Here is a 22,530-nt window from a genome sequence, read left to right as displayed (position 1 = left end):
GTGTGTGTGTGTGTGTGTGTGTGTGTGTGTGTGTGTGTGTGTGTGTGTGTGTGTGTGTGTGTGTGTGTGTCCTACATACAAATAGAAATTGGTCGCTTTCAAATGGAGATGATGAATCTTTAGCTGTTGGAATAACTCTTTTCTTGGAAGTGAAGTGGGGTCAAAAGAAAAGTATTTTTTAATGCCACAGTAAGCAGTTAGGTATTAGTCACTGCATTTTTAAAGCTGTTTACAGAATTGTGTCCAAATAGTTATTTTTTCTTAGACAAAAGACACAAAGAAAAGTCAGAAAGAGCCACAAAGAGAGGCAGTGCAAGGGTGAATAGAGCAAAACTGACATCCTCCTTTTCCCATGCTTATCACATCGTTTTTCTTTTAACAGCCAGTTGTAGACACTTCCTTTTTATTGGAACTATATCTGTTCCTTCAGAAACATCACACACAGTTGGCAGTGGAATGCACAATTAGCATATTCATGAGATGAATACAGTGGAAACTTTGGAGTCGCAAGCGACAGGGGGTGTGGGGTGGGAAGCTGTTTGTGTGTGTGTGTGCATGCGTGTGTGTGAGTGAGTGTGTATGTTTGTTGCGGAACAAAAAAGCAGATGGCACGGTGACTTTGAAAATCCAAAATTAGGTATGTTTTCATGAACTTCATGCTCATTGGCTATGTAAATCGCACAGTCAGACAGTCATGAAAGACAATGTTGTGTGTGTTTTCCAGCTTTTCCTCTGAGATCATGTTTGTTGATTGAAATCTGCTTGCTGCTTGGAGTCTCTTAACAGTTCTAATTTTGAGAGTGTGTACATCTTTGCGTGCATGCGTTTGTGCGTATGCCCTCACATGCTGTGTATATTATATTTTATTGAAACTGACGTGCGGTCTTCTTAAATAACTGCCACGTGGACGCAGATCTGGCTTTGAACAGTGAGATGTTCCTCACGCCATGCCAGAACTACTTTTGATCATTTAAAAATGGAGACCACAGTCTTTCTGCCCAATTTGGACTCAACTTACATCATTTCTGAAAGGCTTTTTAAAATGTTGTGCTTTAACCACAGAGGACTCTCATGGATGTAGGGAAGGAGGACATGCAGAGGGTTGGTGTGACACAAGGGTAGGATGAGACGGAGGCAGGTGATCCTCTGAGGTGACCCCTAAGGAGAGCAGCAGGAAGACGATTTATTTAACTTGAGCAGAATAGCTTTGCTTGAATCACAGTATTACTGGGTCTTGGTGCAGCTGCTCAGTTCCTCCAGTGCCTGAAAAAAGCCACTTCAGGCTCCTTCAACTTAACTTTCTTCTTATTGGCTGCCTCCCAAAAACAGAAGGTCTGATCAGCAGGTGGGTGGGGCATGTGTGCTGACAACCACAACATGCACATCAGATGATGGTGTAAGGATATCCACTTGTAGGTGGTGTGGTACCATTATCTGACTAGTTTGGTTTATGAGTTAATTGCACACAAAGAGAGCGTGTGCAGGCGACATGTGACATTTACTCATCTGCTGCAGTTTGTCTGTGAAAACTGCAATAACGTCTAATCTCTGAACTTTTAAACAGTTTTTTTGAAAGTGTTGTTTCGGCTTGCAGAGAGTCATTAGCTGAGTTAAATAAGGTTCGAGTGGTGCTAATTGTCCCGAAGCCAATCACTCAGATTACTGCCTCTAATTAATGGCTTTTTCTGACTTTACAAACAATAGACAGTTTATCCAGTTCTATCAAAATGCAAATGTACATTTTACAGTAGAGATAATAAACATATTGAGGTCAAATAAGAGTCCAAGCTACACATTTATCTCAAGGTGGAATCAAGTTTGTGTGTGAAATATATCTCCAAAGATAATGAAGATTATATTGTTATAAGTACAGTTGTGTTATGCATATTGTGTGTGTGTTTTTTGTTATTAAACAAACACATTCATCCTCTTACTTTGTTTGCTTGGATCAGAAGCATCCATTGGCTACCAAATGGCCAGTGCTAGCAAACCTCAGGTGGACAAAGACGTGGTCCCCGTACCTTTGTAATACCATGTTTTCCAGGTCTTTATTATTTACAGAGGTAAAGCGGGAAAAGCCTTACCACTATAGAGTGATTTAATTACTGTATTTCAAAGTGAAAGTAAATTAATTAAATAAGTCATTTTTAACATGTTAGCCTACTTTTGTAACATAAAGTAAAATCACTGTAAAACTTTAGCAAGTTAAGTAAAGCACCGCAGTGTTTCTCACACTCAGTGAATGATGTTGATTGATTTCAGCTCTAATCATATTTATATACAAAAAATAAACAGATAAATACATTATTCAGCCAACAATAAAGACTTAATGTGTTTATGATGTTGAATTTTTCAATCTTCAGTCTTGGTGAGGGCCTTTCCTGCTTTGGGACCTGATCAATAGTCAGTTGACTGCTGAGCTCACCTGACTATTGATCAGGTGAAGTCAATAGTCAGCATAACTTTTTCACATCAGGCATGTGACTTATAGCAGCAAGTGCACAGTTGGGGGAAGTTTTGTCAATGATGACTGTTTCATCAGGTTGTTTGCATTAACACCGCTGGCACCATGAACTGGCTCATGAAGATCATACTGTTGTGGCCACAGCAATGGTGACTGTTCAGAAACATTACACGGTCCCACCTAGAAGCTCATTATTTAGTTTAGGTAGTGATGGATGAGCAACAGTTAAAAGCATCAGGCATAGATCAGAATATTGTAATGTATATGCAGACAAACCCCTTAAGAGTATATGATAAAATAGCTAAGGCCCCAGCCAACCGCATGGTAACCACTGGTCGCTAGGGAAAAATGTGCGTTCCCTGACCAGTTGGCGAGTGGTTGCAGGAGGCTGCTTGCTGCCGGTAGGTGCAGTTGACTGCAAAAAGTTACATGGTGTGGCACAGAAAACTGTTGCTTGTGTTCACCAGCTTGTCTGCAAAACCTTGCTAACCAACTCCTGAATGGTACTGAAACGTGAAGTGGCAACTGTTTGCCTTAAAAGGAAAAGTTGTGCCAGTAAGCTATATCTTTAACTTTGAAGGCAAACTGTCACTGCTTGTAGTTACCAAGGCTTTTGCAGATAAGTTGGTATTTTCAGCGCAAAGCAACAGCGACTGCAACAATCCACTAGCACCAGAACAATCTTTGCGACTCACTTTACCAGTTGACTCCATTTCCCTCTGGGATTCATAAAGTTTGTCTTTTTCTGATTCTGATTCTGACTGCCAGCAACCTCCAGTAACCACTCCCCAACCGGGAAGGTAGTACACATTTTTCCACCGCAACCAAAAGGCTGAAAACAAAGCGAACTCCGGCAGCAAAAGAGCAGCGTTTTTATCAGTCACCACTTTAATACAAGTTTGACTAGTGTTTAATTAGTAGTTTCAGAAGCTTTCTTACGTCCTTTTTTCTATCATTGGAATGCACCAATGGATGACTAAGTGGCCTGGCCTTATACACAGTATTTGTAATGCTGCTTTCTGTGTATGTGTGAATTTCAGACATGGCACGCCGTTGGTGTACTTTGGAAGGCGGCTTCCTGAGTTACTATGAGAGCGAGCGAAGCCCTTCAGCCATTGGCAGGGTGGACGCCACCGAAGTCATTAGCCTGGCTGTCAACCACACAGAGACGATGACTGGAGCTGGGTATGAATGCACACACAAATCAACTAATTAGTGAAAGTGAGTACATGAAGAAGAAAATCTAAAGGCTTCAGGAAATTACTTCAGTCCAAATCACGGACTAGATTTCAAAACTTTTTGTGTTCCCCTAAGCTTGAACTGATTCTTTTCAAATGAACATCAAACTTATTTTACTGCTGTTATTTTAATATGGGTGTAAGACAGTGCCAACATTTGTTTTTTTTATGTATTTCTTAAACATAATGATATTTTTTTAAACTCACAATATGAGCTGTCCAGAGAGAACTACCTCAAATAACCTCAAACCTCCCAGAGCAGCAACAAACACCATCACATGTCCTATAGTAGCCCATGAGACTGTAACAGTTCTTTAAACCTCGCTCTTATTGGCTCATTGTCTTACTAAATTAGCCAACCTCTAAGTTTTGCCATGAAACTCTTCCTTAAAATCACCTCGTACAATTTTGGATTTGTCATTCCGTCAGTTAATCTATCCAGGCTCCGAGGTAGCGAAGCAAAGCCCAAACCTTGATGCTCCCTCTACTTGTGCTCTATCCCGTGCTGTAATTACATTTTTTAGGGTTTTTTCCCTCCGCTTTCAGACAAAACATTATAAATTTTTGCCTAAGCCTTCAACTTGAAATAAATTGAGATATCAGAGGGGGACAATGCTTCCATTAGCATCACTTTTATTCAGTGTTTTCTAACAGTGGAGCTACAAACGCAGATTTAGAGATTTCTGCAGAGATGTTGTGTTTCTACACTTGGCCCACTTTCAGGATTGAACGTTCTGCACTTGGTGTGATCTTTGCATGATGCCAGCTATTTTCTTATAGATGATTTGTGTTTTTGTGGGTTGGTTTACACTTTGGTCTTCATAAAGGCGTTTGTAGCTTTTTCTGGCTTTGCGCATCTCTACGAACCTTCGATGACCTTCAGAGTTGTTGCGATGTTTCACACCAATCCGTCTTTATTGTGTGCCATTATTTAGAGCCAGGGACACCTCTGCAAGTCACGCATCCCATCCTGGTCATACCAGATATTCACAGCTTTCCCTGCTGTGCTATTAATGTCGAGCATTTAACATTAATTTAAATCCAGTATGTGGGGACCGCACATAAATTACACTTTGCAGGAGATCAACAAGGTAATAAGGCTTTCATAAACACTCAACATTTAAATTTACTCTTATTCATGCACATCCCTCGTACATAAGCATACGCAGCACAACCCTGCAGTTAAACTGCTTTGAAATGCTTCATTTGCATCCTCTCTACTAAATCATAATTTATGTGATTGTTAAATCTGCTTTAAGGACACACGTGTCACACATACACAAAAGGCATTTTGAATAATTTATTTCTTTTATTGGTTAAAATAATTTTTACCGCACGTGTTATTCATCTATTGCAGCACCACAGCCTGCTTGACGTGGATGTATACCCAGGCTTCTGCTCTGTTTCTTTCCCCTCGTCGTGTGTCTCATTAGCATAACCTCAGACTGAGCATTATTCAGTTTTACAGAACCATCAGGGCTTTATGAGCGCTATGTTTACTATTTACTTTGGTGGGGATGCAGTTTTAACTGCCACTTCCTGTGTTCGTGTTACCGTTCCACCTCACCCCGATTGCGTTCAGCACTCCTCAGTCAGATTATGATGCAGCTACACCACAAAAAACAGCAAAAGAAAGTTGCTTTGACAACAAACTTTTATTTCCTTATTTATTTATTTCTTGTGGAAGTGGTACAAACACTCAAAAAAAGAATCAGCAGATGTCCCCATACGTCCCCGCTCACGTGCGTCACACTCCCACTGCATCCTGTATGTGCGTTCATGTGCCTGTCCCCCTGTTCCCGAGCTCGGAGTCTGATAACTGCTTATGATTAAAGCATAAGCCAAGTCCTTAATGATAGCAGCAGATGTTATGAAGAGGAAACAATGCTTTTATTTGTAAATGTTATGTATACAGCCATTAGAGACACATCTGGCTTGCTAAAACTTTGACCTTTTTTAATGAGCTGGACACACACACACACACACTGCCGTGACAGGTTACACTGATAATCATGCGTGTGCGTGTTTGGTGAGTTTTCTACAAAGCAGCATCGACTTGCACCATTTTTAGCCCTGCACATAAATCTCAGTTACAGGTCACGGCGTGACCTCGGCAACAGCTATTATTTCTCCGTCGCTGGCGCTCATAATGGCCGTGCGTTTCACTAGATTAAGCTCTGCCTCGCTCCGTCTCAATCCTGCAACTTCCAGCGTTCCCAGCATGCCCGTGCACGGAGAGAGCCGGGACGTCTCACCTCTCCACTGTCTGCCGCTCATGAATATTAATGTATGCAGATGACACACTCCCACCAGCAGCCTATCACCGTGCTGCAGGAGACCGTAGGTGTCATTTCCATTAAACATGGCATTTGGGTAATTTCACCGTGGCAGAGGACACCGTGAATTATAGCGCAGCCCCAAAACATACGTTGGCTAAAGTTTATGAATATTAGAAATCCACTCCTAAGGAATTAATGCAAAGGGAGTATGTTAGCTGGTGATAAGTTGATTTTTTTTTCTCCTTGCCTAAAAATTATTTTCTTACTCATCTGCCTGTTCTGACAAGAATATTTGTAAGTCGATTCCAACCTTCAGATTTAGCTAAAAGCCCTGGAACTGCTTCTTTTTCGTCCTTTTTAGCTGCTTGTTGGTGCGGTTTCATTATCTGTCATGTTCGTTATCATGTCCTCCTCTCGCACACAAGCTTTTTGGAAGAGCTTAGACGTCGACTTTGCAAGTGACATGGCGTTTCTATGTAGGGCAGGGAGTTTAGGCTTTTCCGAGGTACACGAAAGCATTGAGGAGAAACTAAAAAACTACAAAAATACATGTAGATAAGTTTGTGCACATTTAAACACAGGTAAGTCTTGTACAGCAGGTTTCCTCTGTGAGGAAGTGTTTCTTAACTCACTCTTAGTATAAAAAACTATTTTCCAGCACACTTAAAATAGCACGCACGTGTGTAATTGAAGCCTACTTGAAAATTGAATTGAACCAATTTAAAAATCTGGTCTCTAATAAGGAGGGTCAGCTTTTTACAGTAATGTGTGAAATATTTCCTTAATCATGGAGTTTTCACATGTGCAATAAAGGACAGAGAGCTCTTTTGATTGCTGTGATAAGGTGGCAGCATGCGCGTGAAAATTGAGGGTTCCTTATTTGATTTTCATCTGTGCAAAGTAGTAGAACTGAAATTCTTACTTAAAGAGTCCCGGATAAAAAGATGAGAAGTGTGGAAGAATCATATCTTTGGATATGCCTCCAAAGCTGCACAGGCAGAGCGGTTCCATCTGGTTTCATCTGGTCGACCTAGGAGGAAACTGACGGTCAAACTTTAGGGTGATGCTGTGATCTTTGCAGCAGTGGCATCATTGTGCGAACAAAACAAAAGCCAGACAGAGTAGATTGAGGTAAAACATGCAAAATAACAAAGACAAAGAAGAAATATAGCTGATTTATGGCGGCAGAAGCGTGTTATAAAACTGTTTTGTCCCCACGCAGGAGGACATAGCTGGGAATTATCATTCTAATGTCCATGTACATCAAACTTGATGTCATACCCAAGTTTATCAGATCCGTCCTGCACAGCGTGGCGTGCAATAAAGTTTCTTGGGCTGCTAACAATTGCATCATTTGTATCATAGGTGCCTTAATTTCTCTTGTGGAAACGTGGTGGGACCAGACAGACAGCTGAACATCTAGGACAACATTTTGAACATCTCCATATCTATATTCAGATAAAACTGACTGATATGTGTCACTAAGACTAGATGGTCAGGCTCAGGCTCACATAAAAAGACAGACTTCAGACTCTTCTGAGGTGTAAACTAACTGAATCACCTCTTTGGTTGCACTTTAACCATCACAAAGCAAGAGACTAAATGTCATTATGTGTTCATTTTCTTATTTCTGTCCATTTATTTTCTTCTGCTAATCCAATTCAGGGTCACATGGGGGTCTAGAACCTATCGCAGCTGTCATAGGGGGGGAAGGTGGGTGCAGTGTGGACGGGTCACCAGCCTGTCGCAGGGATAGGTAAGAGAGACAGACAACCATTCGGGCAATTTAGAATCACCAATTAGCCTAACCGCATGTGCAAGTGTATGTACTTTGAGAGAAAGGAGCGCAAACAGGTCCCTTTTTAAGAAATCTCAAAGTTACGTCATCTCGCAGTCTATGAATAAATCCCACTACAGGACAGAGGAAAATGAGTGACTTCAAAGTAAACTCTTTACTAAAATTAGTGTTTCTATTGTTGTCGTGTGCTTGTTACCTCGTGTGTCGCTCGCCTGCTGCAGCGTGATTGTGATCTGTATCATTTTTTTTGTCCTTTGTTACAGTGCATAACCAACCTAGTGACTCTTTTCCCCTGCCTGAAAGTTGCACAACAGCTAAACTTTCAAACTAAATTTAAATTTAAACAACAGCAAGGACAGAAATATCCCTGCAGAGCTCTCTGCTCCATGAGAACAAATGCTGCACCCTGTACCAGGGCAGGCAGGACCGAATTCTGATCACCGTTTAATAAAGGCAGAAACCATCTTACTGCCTTAAGCTGACTTCTCCCACCAAACTGGTGTCCACATCAACTTTTTTTAAAGGCATAAAGTTTGATAACTACATGTAGTTTGCTGTTGTGCAGATAAAGTTTATCCGTGAGGTGGTCCATAGGGGACAAACCGTTTCAAACTGATGCCATGTACAACACAAAACAGTGACCCATGTTTGCTTCTTATAGCTCATGTTCTTGCTCACATCATTATTTCAACACCTTTCTGTCTCTCCTTCCTTCTAGTTTGCTTCCTGTTTCTTTCTCTCCTCTTCCCCCTCAGCCGCTCCGTCCCTCTGGGACTCTCATGATGCAGCGTTCATCTCTCATCTCTCTCTTGTCCTTTCTTTACAAATGAATTTTCCCCAGCGCATCAAGGTAACCCCGCCCCCGCCGCTCTCTCCCTCGCACTCCCTCTAGGACCCCCTTTCTAACAAGCACCTGCAAGCCTCCCAGCGCGGAGGCAGCAGGGGGGGATTGCAGGGAAAGGGGGCGGGCCAGGTCACGCAAAGAGCGCACAAACACCCATGTCTCTCCTGTTCCCCTGACACGCTTTAGAAGCGAGCAGCTTGGCGCTGCCGTGACCCCAGCGACACGCCACCTTAAACAGCCGTCGCTGTAGCATTTAGAGCTGCCCTCGTTGTAGCGCACCAATAGAAAGGGAACTACTGCTCGCCAGTATGTACCGACCATTAAGCGAGTGATACTCTGACCCGTGCACCTTCACTGAGGGAGATGGAGGCAGAAACAACAGGAAGAGAAAGACCAACAAAGATTAATAGTTGCCTTTGGGTTGCAGACAGCAAGGGTTTTACCTGCGAGTGTGGGGATGGATGAGTGCATACTGCCTATTCTTTTTCTCTTTTTCCTTTTTTTCATTTCACGTGTTTGGTGCACGCACACCTTCAATTTTTATGCTCAAATATGTTTTCAGGCAGGTGAATATCCAGCGATGCAACACATTTAAGCAAAGACCTGTACAGTGATCACAACAAGAATCTTATTGTTATTAAATGTTGTTAAAACAACCAACTGCTCCTAATTTTATAAAAGCTGTCCTCTTAATGTAGACATTCGAGCTTGGTGGGTGAAAACCAATTAAGTCTTGTGATTGTGATATACGAGGGGGGGGGGCTTCTTTGTTGTTGCTTTATTTACAGATTGCCGATGGCATTTGTGTCAACACGTGAGGTGGGATAACGCCTCATAAAGTGTGTTTCGCATTAAAAGTATAGAATGGTGGGAAAAACACTAAATACAGAGGCCACACATGAGCCAAAGTCTGCTTGAACTGTGCTGTAGTGAACATTTTTGATAATCATTTCCAGTTTGCAGTAAAACAACTTTAATGGTTTTTGCAGTTTGCAATTAGTAATGGTTCTTTGAAGGAATGTATTTATTTGTACCAGTTTCTGTTTGACCGCTTTGTTAGACAGGAACATGAAATTTTATATGTGGTTTAATGAATTACAGCACCACAAGGCAATGTTAAATTAATGCATTGAAATTAATGAAAACTTTCTCCTTTTTTTTCTTTTAACCCATTTTTGCTCCGGTCCTTGTACCTAACCACTTATAGAGGAATGATTTTTTTATTTTGTATTTTAAGCCACTTAAAACTGACCTTTGAATCATTCATGCATAGAAAAGCTAACAAAATATAAAGAAATGGCCGGTATCTGTACATTGGCAGTGTGTCTCTGCAACAAGTCTGAGACACTGAGAGCACAGCAAAGATCCCACATATAGAACATTATAGAGGCTAAATACTAATGAACGTGTGTGCCAGAGCACCATAGGAGTGGTGAATAAACAAACTCGCCACTCTTAAACAAATCTGGTAGAGGAATGTAAAACAGAAGTGGCCTTTAGAAAGGCACTCAACTCTCAGCTGCTTCAGGAAAGCTGCCCAGCAGATCTGCCTGGATTTAACGTATGTATTGGTCGCGTGAAAACTGAAGCTTGATTTGGATGCTTCGTTAGCCGTTTTCTGTTTTTCTGTGTGCGTCTGTTAGGCCGTTTTCATTTCCTCGTATCTGATAGTGAGCTGTGCATCTCTGGCAGGGCTGTGTTTACCGTGGAGCTGTACCTGCAGACGGAGCGACTGCTGATTTTCGGAGCGGAAACACAGGAAACGCAGCATGACTGGATTCAGGCGCTAACAAAGGTGACACAGTTTGCAGATACAGTGCACAATGACACTCGTAAACAATTATTTTCTTTGTGTCTTCAGTGAGCCTCAACCTACCTTTGCTTATTTCATTAAGAGATGTAGTCTCTCTTTCCCTTCCCTCACGTACTGACAGAATCATTCAACACTACACAAACCTGTCCCTGTTTTATCCTCAACTCCCAGGAAACCCAATCATGGACACTGCAACACACAGCATCTTTAATCAATTCGTTTTTAGACCTAGGCACAGTTGATTGTTCCTGCTTGAATTGCAGCCTAGTGTCTAAAGAATAGCAGTGAATGTGTCTACGGGTGTCTGTTTAAGGAAAATGAGGCTTCAGCTGTGCTATTAGTTTCACATTTAAAAAAACCCCAAAAACAATAAAATAGGCTGTTGTCGTCACCCTGCCGGGCAGTCGAGATCAAAGCAACATAGAGGTTTCAAATTTATATCATGGATGTATCTTTCTTGACAGGGACGTCACCTAGGATTTTGAAACTGATAACACAGGTGTATCCACTAAAAATCTCAGAAAATATTGAATCTCAGTGACCTTGACCCAAAGGTTAGAGGTCAGTGGTCAAGTTTTCAGAAAATCTTGTCAATGTAATATTTTGCAATAACAATGCAAGTACTAGGAGGCTGAGGGGTAGCACTGGCCGCTGCCAGTGTTTTTAATTATAGACATTCCTAATAAATAAGACTCCTTTTTGTTTACTTATCGGATCCGCAGTGCTTCATCCCACCTAAAGTTGAGGGACTAGTGCGGAAAGAGAGTGAACTGATTGGCAGACTCCACTACAAAGAAGGTCACGACCTGTACTACTGGAGGATGGGCTGGTTTATGCTGGAAGGCTCTTCCCTGCACTTCAGCTCAGGAGAGGAGGAGGGAGAGGAGGAAGTACTTCAACTCAAGCAACTGCAAGAACTCAGTAAGCATTTTTTCCCTCTTGCCTCTCACTGTGTGCTCATGCTGGGAGCTCAGTGAAGTTGCCGTCTGTATCATTAGCCAGATAAGAAGTTAGATATTGTAACTCAACGTAGGTTCAGTGGTGCATAATCAGGTCTGAAAGTCCAGCAAACTTGAATTTAATAGACAGACCCTCCCTGTCTTGTTGAAGAAACTTTGCTCTAATAACTTTTTGTCCATGATAACATAGTTTGGCTCCTGAAAGTCTTGGCTTTACTTCTCCTTTTTGACAAATAACCATGAATCATCTTATCCAAGTATATTAAAAAATGCATTACATCAATAGCAAGGTTGCTGTCTTTTCTGTTTACCAAAGTATTCGAGAGTCAGATGTGAGGCTGTCTGTCTGACACCTTAAGCTTGACTGAAACTGGGTCATGCAACAGGGAAATGATCCCGAGCACAACTGCAGATCTGCAGAAGAATGGCTGAAAAAGGTGTTGCAATAGCCCAGTTTATGTCCACACCTCAGCCTGATTAAAATACTGAATACATTAGCAGAGCTGTATATAAAAAATGTCTGCAGACCTCATTGAATTGAAGCAGCATAAAGAAGAGTGAGACAAAATTCCTCCACGCTGATGTGAAATAATGATAAGAAGTCATACAGAAAACCATTACTTTAAGTTATTGCTGTTAAAGCTGGCTCATCAAACTATTGAATCATAGGGTGTACGTCTTTCACAGGACTGCAGAGATTCATTTGAAAAACTTTCTTTTTTACATGACTGCAAGTTTAGCTTATAGGATTAGTACAGAGACATGATTCTCAGTTTAAACATGAGAGGTCCCGTGTCTGAATCCCGGACGAGCCCCCAGTTTGTCACTGCCTAACTCGTAAGGCTGCAACAAAAAGGCTTGGCACACTATTTGCATTTCAACAAAGTAACTTTAAAAAAAAACTTGGCTACATTAAATGCAAATCTAATTAGATGTGGAAACTGGTGGGATCAGTGGTATGGACATGTATGACTACTAGCATGCTAGCAGACAGGCAGGTGAGTGAAAGACAAAAAGACGTGGCAACAACATTTTTACAGTTTGGGAACATAGGGTCCAGGTGCTCCCAGTTGGCACTGACAAAATCTTCCCTGGACTTCAGCAATCTGGAACTCATGCAGAGGAAAAATTGAGGGGGATTGTGGGACTTATTTGAATTACTATAAAACCCCCAAACTTTAATCCTGACTGCCTTTAAAAGAAAACCCATTACTGACTTATGTACACATAAAATTTATTTGAACCTAAATAGTAAAAGTTATATTGCTCTCTTAGTTAACACAAACTGTATACCTCAGCTTTCCCTAAATTGCCACAGTCTACATGAGCAAACAATCCCTTAAAAAGCTTCTGGTGGGCCTCTAATAGGCAATAAATCAGATTTTTTTTTTTCATTTTTAATCTCAGAGCCCAAAGCAACCATATCTGTTTCTGCTTGATAGTGTCAGCGGTCAATTGCTGTAACTTCATGATGAATGTGCTGAGATTTGTGGCTTTGTAGCATTCGCTCTATTTTCATATACTCTCTGTAATTTCCAAAAAAACTACCAATCCATAACACCCTCTTACTGCTTGCATTTATACCTACTTAATGATGTCGGAGGATGCAAAGACATTTCAGCTTCTCACACCATTACACATTTCAGCTGAATCTCACTCCTCTATCTGACTAACTTAGTTTTCCATAATATGAAAAAGAAGAAAAAGAAAAGACAAGCTCGGAGAGGAGGAGCAGAGGAGAGAATAAGAAGCTCCTCCGGTAGAGTGAGGTCAGTAAATGTCAATATTACCTAATGCATCGACAGGCAATCGTCATTCAGATGAGATTCGGCTTCCCCAGAGCTGCTAACAAAATCTTTAATGAAAACATGATCTTTTTTTCTTTTTTTTTTAGAAGAAGAAGAATTCATTGCTTTCAAAAAGCCACATAATGTTCACAGTATGAGGGTGTCACGGTAGCACTGTTCCCACAGCCCACTTACACGAATTTTGCCAATATGTTCTCATTTCTGGCAAAATTGCAAGTTATTTAAAGGACAGTCGGTGCGGAGTGGCTGCCAGTCAGCGTGGAAGGCTCAAAAGTTCACGCATAGTTTGGCAGATAATAAAGATTTTGGAACATTTCAATGAATTGCGCCAGTGTGATGTGCGAACAGAAGGAGGGGAGAATCAATGGATCTTTTTAATCCACTTACAGCTCGACATGGATCAAATCGCGCAGAGCGCCGCCCCATCTTCTCACCTGGGGCGGGATAAAGAACTGCAGTGGTGTTCATTTTTATTCCCGGCTTTCTCAAACCATATTTGTCACAGCCGGGGAGCCGTTAGCGCCAGAAGGGACTGTGTTTTGTCAGGGGATGGTAGGTTCTGGAGCACTGAAAGGATCCCTTTAGGATTCACAGCCTGTGACATGGGATTAACTGTTATTTTCTCTACAGTGACACCACCGCATGAAAGGTGCCCCTGTGTAACACTCGGGGATTAAATAAATACACTTTTCAATTAAAAAAACAAAAACAAAACATGTTTCCAGCACGGTTCACCTCAGACTGCATCAGTTTTATTTGCAACTGTGATGTCTGAGAATGTTTTCTTTCTTTTTTTTGCATCTGGCTGCCAGAGTTATAATCATTCCAGTCACCTCTAAAATGCATTTAAAAAAGATTTCCCACTGACGATAAAGCACAAGCCTTAATTTTTGTCTTTTATTCGTTTTATTCTTAATTGCCTCGACTGTCATTTATTCTCTATTCAGCCCAATGACTAAACATAATGATTTATTGATCCTTGCTAGTTATTCGGTATTCATTTCTCTTGGCTATGAAGCACTTGTAACTTGTTAACAGCAACAAAAAAGAATCATATCCCCAAAAGAATGAGAGTGCAATACGTCTTAAAGCGGCTTCCCGGGGGCTCAGCTGTGTACTTGAGAGGAGATTGATCTTTTTGTGATGTCTTGTGTCAAGATATCTGCGGCACAAATAACAAGAAGCAAAGTAAAATGAGGAGAAAATGACAGATAGAGCTCGATAATCATTAACCTGTCACGGTGCACAAATCAGCCTTCCCACCCAGAACTTTGTGAAATGAAAGGTTTTCAAACAAGATAAGCACATTAAGTTTAAACTCATTCAGTGCGATTTTTCTCAGTGGATTTCTCTATCGGCACTGGCCTAAATAGAAAAAAAGGAAGTTAATCCCACTGCTCTGCTCAATCATCTAAAGTTTGAGATAGGCATCAGCACAAGACTGCTGTCCAGCACATTTGGCAGTCACATTTAAAATGTGTCCACAATGAGGTTTGTTTAAGGCAAAATTAGATTTTTAAAAAACTCATTTTTAAGATATGTAACAATCGCCGGTCACAGCTAACACGTGTTTCAAAGTCGCTGATAATTCATCTTTAAATGGATGCTAATGTTAGAAATAGCCAATTCGGATTAGACTAGAATTTTTCTCTTAATGACATGACAACGTTACATTAATATGTTATATGTCATTTGATTTTTCTGAACAGTATCAGTAAGTTTGAAGGTGCTGTTATGGAAAATGGGGAATACCATGTAAGTCCACTTTTCCAGATACATTGATGAAGGTCCTCCCTGGAATTTCTTTAACCTCTTGTAGCACTTTAGAGCTCAATTTGTGGTGCTAATAACATATACACAAGATATATACACATATACACCAACTTGTCTATTGCAAGTCATTAGCCAATAAGCATGCAGTGTTATCAATCCTACAGTCTGATTCATGATAGCTATGCTCATCTTTTATTGTATGACTGAGATGAGTCATTTTTCTAAAACATATAAATAGTCTGACAAATAGACTTTTATTTACAGTATCTTTCCATGCCATAGACAACCAGCAGGAGTTGCAAGTACAGGGAAAAAATAAAAACAATCCACTTTCTTTCTTTCCAGTTGTATTTACTGACAGCTCAGTTCCTAAAACACCACCGTGTGTAATCAGACCCGAAGCCCTGCAGAGGTGGGACGGTCATATTGTGAGCTTATCACATAATACTTGTAAAAATAAAAAGGGGAATCAAAATGCGCTAATGGAAATGTGGATTTAAAATTGCTCACATTTTGTGAACAAAAACTTAATGAAAATTTCCTCCAGGAAGCTCAGCGCAAATTAAAGAGAGAACAAGGCCGCAGAATTAGTTCCTTATCACACAAACATATTAAGTAATAAAAAATTTCCAACTGAGCTGTAAGATGGATAAAAGAGGATTGCTGTGTGTTTGTTCAAACGGCTATGACAAGTGTTTTACATTTACCTGATAACACTGTTAATAAACCTCTCTCAAGTCAATATCAGTCTCTGAAGTTCTTTGCTTTCCCCTTTTGTTGCTTGGATCAGAATGAAACACTGTGCCCTTGAAAATCTGCCAAAGAAAATAAAAAGCAAATTACTTGTTAAGAGAGACTTTTGGGGATTAATAGTTTTTGCTGTTTAGCTCAACATACAAAGGCCTATACGAGTACAAAGGATTTGCTAGCCAAAATAACACTGTGATGTGTAATGCTTTTACCAGTCGTCTATCTCGCTTGTGCCAACAAATTGAATTGTGTCTGTACAGATTATTGATCAGTCTGTTAAATATTCAGTAGAGGAAATTGAAAAGTTTTTTTCTTGTCACTCTAAAGTAATGACAGTTATGGATATTTCACACAAAGAATAAACTACACACATAGGAATTCTTATTTTTTTCCCCTCAGGGTACCGAGAGTCTGACTGAACCAGATTAATAGTGGGGTTAGTTTTAGCACGACTGAAAGCAAAGGGTAGAAAAGGGTAGAAAATCAATATAACTCGACTTGTATAGCTTTCCAATTTATAGATTATATCTTGTTTGTTTAATCCTGGAGAAACAAAGTGTGAAGGACACTCTAAAGTTGAGTTAAAGTAACCAGCAGTCCTTGTAGAAGCACGTCTTTCCCGTCAGCAGCCAGCTTATTGCCATCGAACAGTTATTTTAGGACCGAGCTCCTGCCTAAATCAATGAGGCGAGAGCCATAAGTTTTATTTCAGAGGTCACCGGGATGCAAAAACCTTCCCACAAAACGCAGTTTGAAAGTGTTTATCTTCCAAATGATGTTCCTCCTCTGTGTACACAGCATTAACTTAACATTGTGTGCCAACCAGTCCATCACCCTTAGCTTATTCTACCAGAGTCCTAAATAAATACAATGATTGATTTTTGATTAATTAAAAATCCAATACTCCAAAGTATGTATGGATTTTCATAAAACGTATATGTTATTTATATACTTGTGTATACTTGTGTATGCTTTGCCTGATTTTGCTGCTTACCGTGTTTGTGGTGTTCCAAAGACATGTGTTACACAGTGCCCTCCGGTGGGCAAACTATGCAACATCAACACATAACAGAAGCTCTTTACTTTTAAAACTTTCACTTTCAAATTGGCCAATAGAAAGTAATAGCAATAACAGCAGCCTGCTGATAAATTGGTCAGGCTCAAATCATGTACCTCAGTCCTCAATCACAGAGAACTAGTCTTGTTGGGGACCATCTGGCAACAACCGGTAGTTTGGGAAAAATGAGTCATTGCCAGAGGTTGCTGCCCTTTTAACACAGGCCTGGTAGAGACTGGTCACTTGGTAAACATGTATATTTCCTGACCAGTTAGCGACTGATTGCTTGCAGTCGCTAGCATGAAACTGGTCACACAGAAGTGCACAGCGCTGTACTGAAAACCTTGTGATTTTTTTTGGTCCTCAGTAGGTTGCCGCGGTCACCAATAGTTTGCATGGAAGATCTCAGCTAGTCTGCAAACACTCGCAAATTACTTGCCAACTAGTAGTGAAAAACACAATGCAAACAGGAAACGGAGAACATTTACCTTCATAGGCAAGGTGTGTAAAGCGCTTTGAGTGCTCAGAGTAGAAAAGCGCTATATAAGAACCACTTCATTTACCATAGAGAAATTGCACTTTTTCAAATGTTTTGGTAGCAGCAATACGTTTTACTTGTGTCGAAAATTATCCGTTTCCAGTTTGCATTATACTTTATTTTACAGATAAGCTAGCATCTTCCATGGCGACACCCACTAACCACCCACCAATTGGTTGGGCAATGTATATGTTTAGTGATCAGATTTTTCTAGGTGGTCACCAGCTGGTGTCTAGGCCTTAGTAACTGTGGTTTTAAGTAAATAATATTTAAATAAGTTGGTAAACTATGGATTCTCCTATATATTTCTATGCAGGACACTTTGAGTGCCACATCCCTGCTGTTACAAGCTATAGCACACGTATAGGATAGCTTTTTTATGGATACAGTCAGCCAAGAAGAAACCAAATACACTCTTATATCCATCTGTACTTTAGTAATGAGTAGATACGCCCGCCACCACACTATAGAAACTGAATTTCAACTACACACAAAATTTTGACCATCTGATTGGCTGTTTGGGGCCAGCGCTGCTATTTTTACTGTTACTTACTAGATTTCTACACAGGATTTGTCTCTGTGAGGAGAAACGAAGCGAAAACGCTCATTTCCCCCCGATTTTTAATCTTCTGTAACAAAGCATGTAATTGTATAGCAAGTGTTTCTACTGAGGTACAGACCAATCTCCAAAATTCAACAGTTCTTTAAGGTGAAGTCTTGCTTCTTTTTTCGATTTTGTGTCTTTCTGTCTATATATGTGAGCACAACCAGTGCTCGAGTGTGATGAAAGTGCCAGATGTTGTTGCTAGGAGATTTGTGCAGAGCCTCATATCTTTTTTTGTACTTTCTCTGCTGCGTGTGATTGTTGCTATGATCCAAGCAGCTGTTTGAAGCCCCAGAAGAGATTATGGCAGAGCGCTCGAGTCCCTGAGCCCAGTTTCTGTGGATCTTACACTCTTATTCCGATTTCAAAAGATTGATTCTGCAAAAGAGGAATGCCAGTAACCTTGTATCTGTTTTCCTTTCCTTTCTGTCTTTTATTTGATGTCTTAAATACTGCGCACAGTGCAATCTTGTTTAGTTGCATTTCAACCAAATTTATGTAAACCTTGATGACAAATGAAACCAGTGTTTACGCCCCACTTCCCTCGCTTGTTTAACTCGGCCGTCAGACGCTCGCACACAGCCTGAAATCATGTTTCCCATTACAACAAGGAAACGCTATTAACTCCAATGCATTTGGCATTTTCCATCACTGCACTGTTTTCTCACTTATCTCATTTTCCCAGTGTATACCTACACCTTTGAAAAGCCCAGTCAGATATGTCTAGATATATTTTAGCAGGGTGTTATTTAACTGATTTAAACAGCAAATGTATACTTAAGAGCCGATGAATGAATGCATCACCTCTCAAGTTCCATGGCGAAAGTTTTCTCAGGCTTTGGAGTGAGATCAAATAATTCTAAAGATGTTGCTCATTTGAATGTATGCCTGCATTTTCTAAACCTTGTTGCCTTTTTTTTAACCCCACTCCAGCTGTCTCCACACATACTGAGGGTGAGGACAAGATCCAAGTCCTGCTGATGGTGGCGTGTGGAAGGTATGTCTCTAAGGGGGGGGGGAGGGAGAGGAAAAAAGCCTGTGCTAATTGGAACTGTATTAGCAATACAGCAACAATATGCTTTATGCGGTCCTGTTAGCTTCAACTCAGCCTTTTGTCTTGTTAGTCCAAATGCACCTTACCTACTGTAACCATCCAAGGTAATTAAAACCTCGCCTCAGTTAGAGAGAAGGTGTGAGATGGCACGTAGCATCGCAGGCCTCGCACAAGCCAACCAGTTTAGTCTCGCTTTTAGCGTTGTGCAATAAAACTTTGTCTTTAATTGCTGTTTGTTTGTATGTTTTTTTTTCTTTCTTTCTTTTTTTTTTGATCAAACCTACTGGGAAACCAGCGGTTGTTTATAGACGTGTGTTCTGTAGCTCTTTGGATTCCTTTAATCATGTCGGTTGTTAATTTAATGACTTAGCAGCGCGTTTCTAAATATATGAACTTAAGGTCATCGAATAGGAAGCGCCGTGTTGTACGGGCAAATCACAGGATGGCATTCTTCACCAGTAATTACTGTGTTTCTGTCTCTCTTTTTTCACATATATATAAATAGAACAGTTTACATTCATGGCTTCAACAAGATGGATTTCACCGTGTGGCACTCTGCTATCAAACTGGCTGCTGGCACAGACGGCAATGCGCTCGGCGACCAACAGCTGACTAAAAACGGTGTTCCTATTATAGTCGACAGCTGCATTGCTTTTGTCACTCAGTATGGTGAGCTACATTGTATCTCTCAGCTAAAAGAGTTTGTTGTTTTTCTTTAATTTGAAAAAAGAAAGTTCTGCATTACTATTATTATGATTTCCCCTTGAGCAGCTGATTCATCCAGTGCACTGTGTTGCGATGAGAGTTTCATGCTTTCTAATGTTGTCTGGCAATGCGCTGCCATTATCCTATCTCTTCCCTTTTAAAAAAACTGTTTTAGAAGTGTGGAAAATAAATGTAGCACAACTGCACTCTGCTGTTAATCAGAGGAACGCTCCATACAAAGTTAGAAACTGCATCATACAGAGTCCTGGCTTGGTTAATGTATGTGGACTTTTACAGTGTCACGGTAAGTAGTGTGCTGTATAATGAGGGATTGGAATAAAAGTTAACTCTGAGTGAGACTGTGAAATGGCACAGAAGGTTAATATACCTTGCACTGACAATTTTATTCCACCTGCAATTTAGATTCAAATGTGCTTATGCAACGTTGTTAAATCCTACAAGTCACACTGTCCATAGGGCTGCTTACTTTTCTATAAATGCATCCTGCCATATAGAAAATCTACATGCTGTCATTTTCTCTTGGAGATGCTACACGGCAGAGCTATTTGTCATTTGGACAGAACATGTGCAGAAGGAAGCTGGCGATTTCTTATTAATCAGCTGTCTTCTGACACTGTACCCAGGTTTGTGCCAGGAGGGAGTCTACCAGAGGCCTGGGAATCCTGGTCGAGTGTCTCACCTCCTGGAGGAGTTCACCCATGATGCCCGTAATGTGAAGCTGAGGGAGAAGGAGCACCAACTTCAGGATGTGACTGACACGCTGAAGAGCTTCTTGTCTCAGGCAGAAGATGCACTACTGACCAAGGAGCTCTATCCATACTGGGTGTCAGCTCTGGGTGTGTGAGCTTTCTGGCATGTGGGATGTCAAACACTACAAAGTCTGCAGAGTTGTAGGAAAGAGAGAAATACACAAGTCCACCATGCTAAACTGTGTGAATTTGCAGAGTAATTTTAAACATATTGTAAAAACCCTTTTGTGGCATGTGTTTGAACATAAGCTTTTGTACTTGTGTTTATTCATTTTATTATATTTCTTCTCTGCTTGGTTCGGTAGATGAGAAGAGCGAAAGGCAGAGAGTGAAGAAGTACTCCGCTTTCATAGAGAGCTTGCCAAAGATAAACAGGTCAACCCTTGAAGCCCTGCTGCAGCATCTTTACAGGTAAAAACGCACGAGATCACAGGCATCGAGCTCTGACATGTTTAGCATTTGTGTTAGTGAAGCTGTTTTATTACAAAGGTCAACTTTTACATTCTGGGAGGGAAACTTTAAGGGTTTTTAAAAACTCGAAACCCGAGGCGCAAAGACGACTTAAACAACATTGTATTAATAAAAATAACACAACACAGTAAATAAGATGACAGAGCTGGTTTCTAACCACTAACCCTGTACTCTAAAATGCATCTTCTATTTATGTACGCTCGCTATCCACACTAATTATGTGCTACAGATGGAGCAGTGGAAACTGCTGCACCTACACAGTGCAGACAGAGTGGGTGAGACACAGACAGAGAGAGAGAGACCAGGGACTATTTTTTAATAACCATAAATAAGTGGAAGGATATCAGCCTACCAGATAAACCTGTTGAAAATCCTAGCATTTGCCAGATTCTTTATTTCTCTGTAGCTTTTTGTAGCTGTTTTTATACATGGAAAACAGCTAAGCTCATAAGCTAATTAGCTGCATTAGCTAACCAAATTTATCCTACTTGTGGTTAGACTTCACAGGGAGGTATATATTTTTTCTGCTATAATCTAATTTTATTTAAATTTTTGTGCTTAAACAAACTTTCATACTCTAAAAAATTATGTTCAGTGGAAGGGAAAACAGTGCTGAATGCTAAGAAGATAGCTTTAGCCGTTTAAAAGTAGCACATCTAGCTGTTTCAGAGCATTATTTTAGCACCACAGAGCTAGTTAGCAGCTAAAAGCTAAAGCAACCTATTTGTTAGCAAGCTAATGTTGCTAGTCAGTGCTGCGATTTGGCATTAAAACATTACTCATAGCTTTTTGGATTATATATATTTTACATATCTTGCAAAGTGCAGTCCAAATGCTGTAGCTTCAGCTTACACAGATATAGTAACTGTTAGGAATAAAATGATTAAATAAAGCTGGTTTTTATGATTTTTATATACACATTGCGATTTGCTCATGAAAGAGTTAGCACTCTGTGTTTTGAGGGTGGGAAGCTTCATTCAGCGCTATGACTGAATTGAATTATTGTGATTGATGTAGAGTACAGAGGTTTTGCAACATGCTTATCATAACTAGTTAACAGTCAGGATGTTTTTTTTCTGGGCCAAGGGAGTCCGAGCAGAATGTCCCAAACTTAGGCTACGTTCACACTGCAGGTCTTAAAGCTCACTTTCGATTTTTGGAACAAATCCGATTTTTTTTGTCTGCTCGTTCACACTACAAATACAATGTGACAGCAAACGCGCTCTAGTGTGAACCCTCCAAGAGGCCCGCATGCGCAAAAGAAGACGTCACACAAAACGCGCTCTGTTTAGACACAGAGCAAACAGTATGTTTGACTGATGGCCTTAATATAAAGACTTGTTTCAGACTTTATGTTTCCCAATTTTTGCTTTAAGTTATAAAGTTATTTTGTTATCTACATATGTCCTAATAATTATCCTTATTGCTGTTTTAGAGAGGAGCGGTGTTTCAAAGGATAGCTGCAGATTTCTGTCAGAATCTGCAGATTATACAGTACAAATAAAATTTTCACTTTTCTCCAACGTTGTCTTCCCAACAGTTTCACTAACATCTACACTGGATGGCCAGGAAGTGTTCACGATGTGTTCTCGGGCGCTTCTCCGG

The 22,530-nt window shown here is 40.5% G+C and overlaps 1 protein-coding gene across 2 annotated transcripts in view; it reads left to right on the top strand.

Moving 5' to 3' along the window:
- arap2 (ArfGAP with RhoGAP domain, ankyrin repeat and PH domain 2) overlaps positions 1 to 22,530 on the top strand; it is a 165,837-nt gene that overhangs the window by 112,667 nt on the left and 30,640 nt on the right. For both annotated transcript variants that reach the window (XM_005751799.2, XM_013915588.1), the window contains exons 16-22: positions 3,505 to 3,649; positions 10,316 to 10,418; positions 11,159 to 11,357; positions 18,859 to 18,922; positions 19,485 to 19,648; positions 20,329 to 20,541; positions 20,760 to 20,865. In XM_005751799.2, the coding sequence (XP_005751856.2) occupies positions 3,505 to 3,649; positions 10,316 to 10,418; positions 11,159 to 11,357; positions 18,859 to 18,922; positions 19,485 to 19,648; positions 20,329 to 20,541; positions 20,760 to 20,865 (994 nt within the window). The remainder of the gene's footprint in view (positions 1 to 3,504; positions 3,650 to 10,315; positions 10,419 to 11,158; positions 11,358 to 18,858; positions 18,923 to 19,484; positions 19,649 to 20,328; positions 20,542 to 20,759; positions 20,866 to 22,530) is intronic.

This window comes from Pundamilia nyererei, unplaced genomic scaffold, assembly GCF_000239375.1.
Source record: "Pundamilia nyererei isolate P.nyererei 1_Seehausen unplaced genomic scaffold, PunNye1.0 scaffold00327, whole genome shotgun sequence".
In the NCBI taxonomy this organism is placed as follows: domain Eukaryota; kingdom Metazoa; phylum Chordata; class Actinopteri; order Cichliformes; family Cichlidae; genus Pundamilia; species Pundamilia nyererei.
The sequence above is the reverse complement of the archived record's forward strand: the minus strand, read 5'-3'. Positions and strand labels throughout refer to the sequence as shown.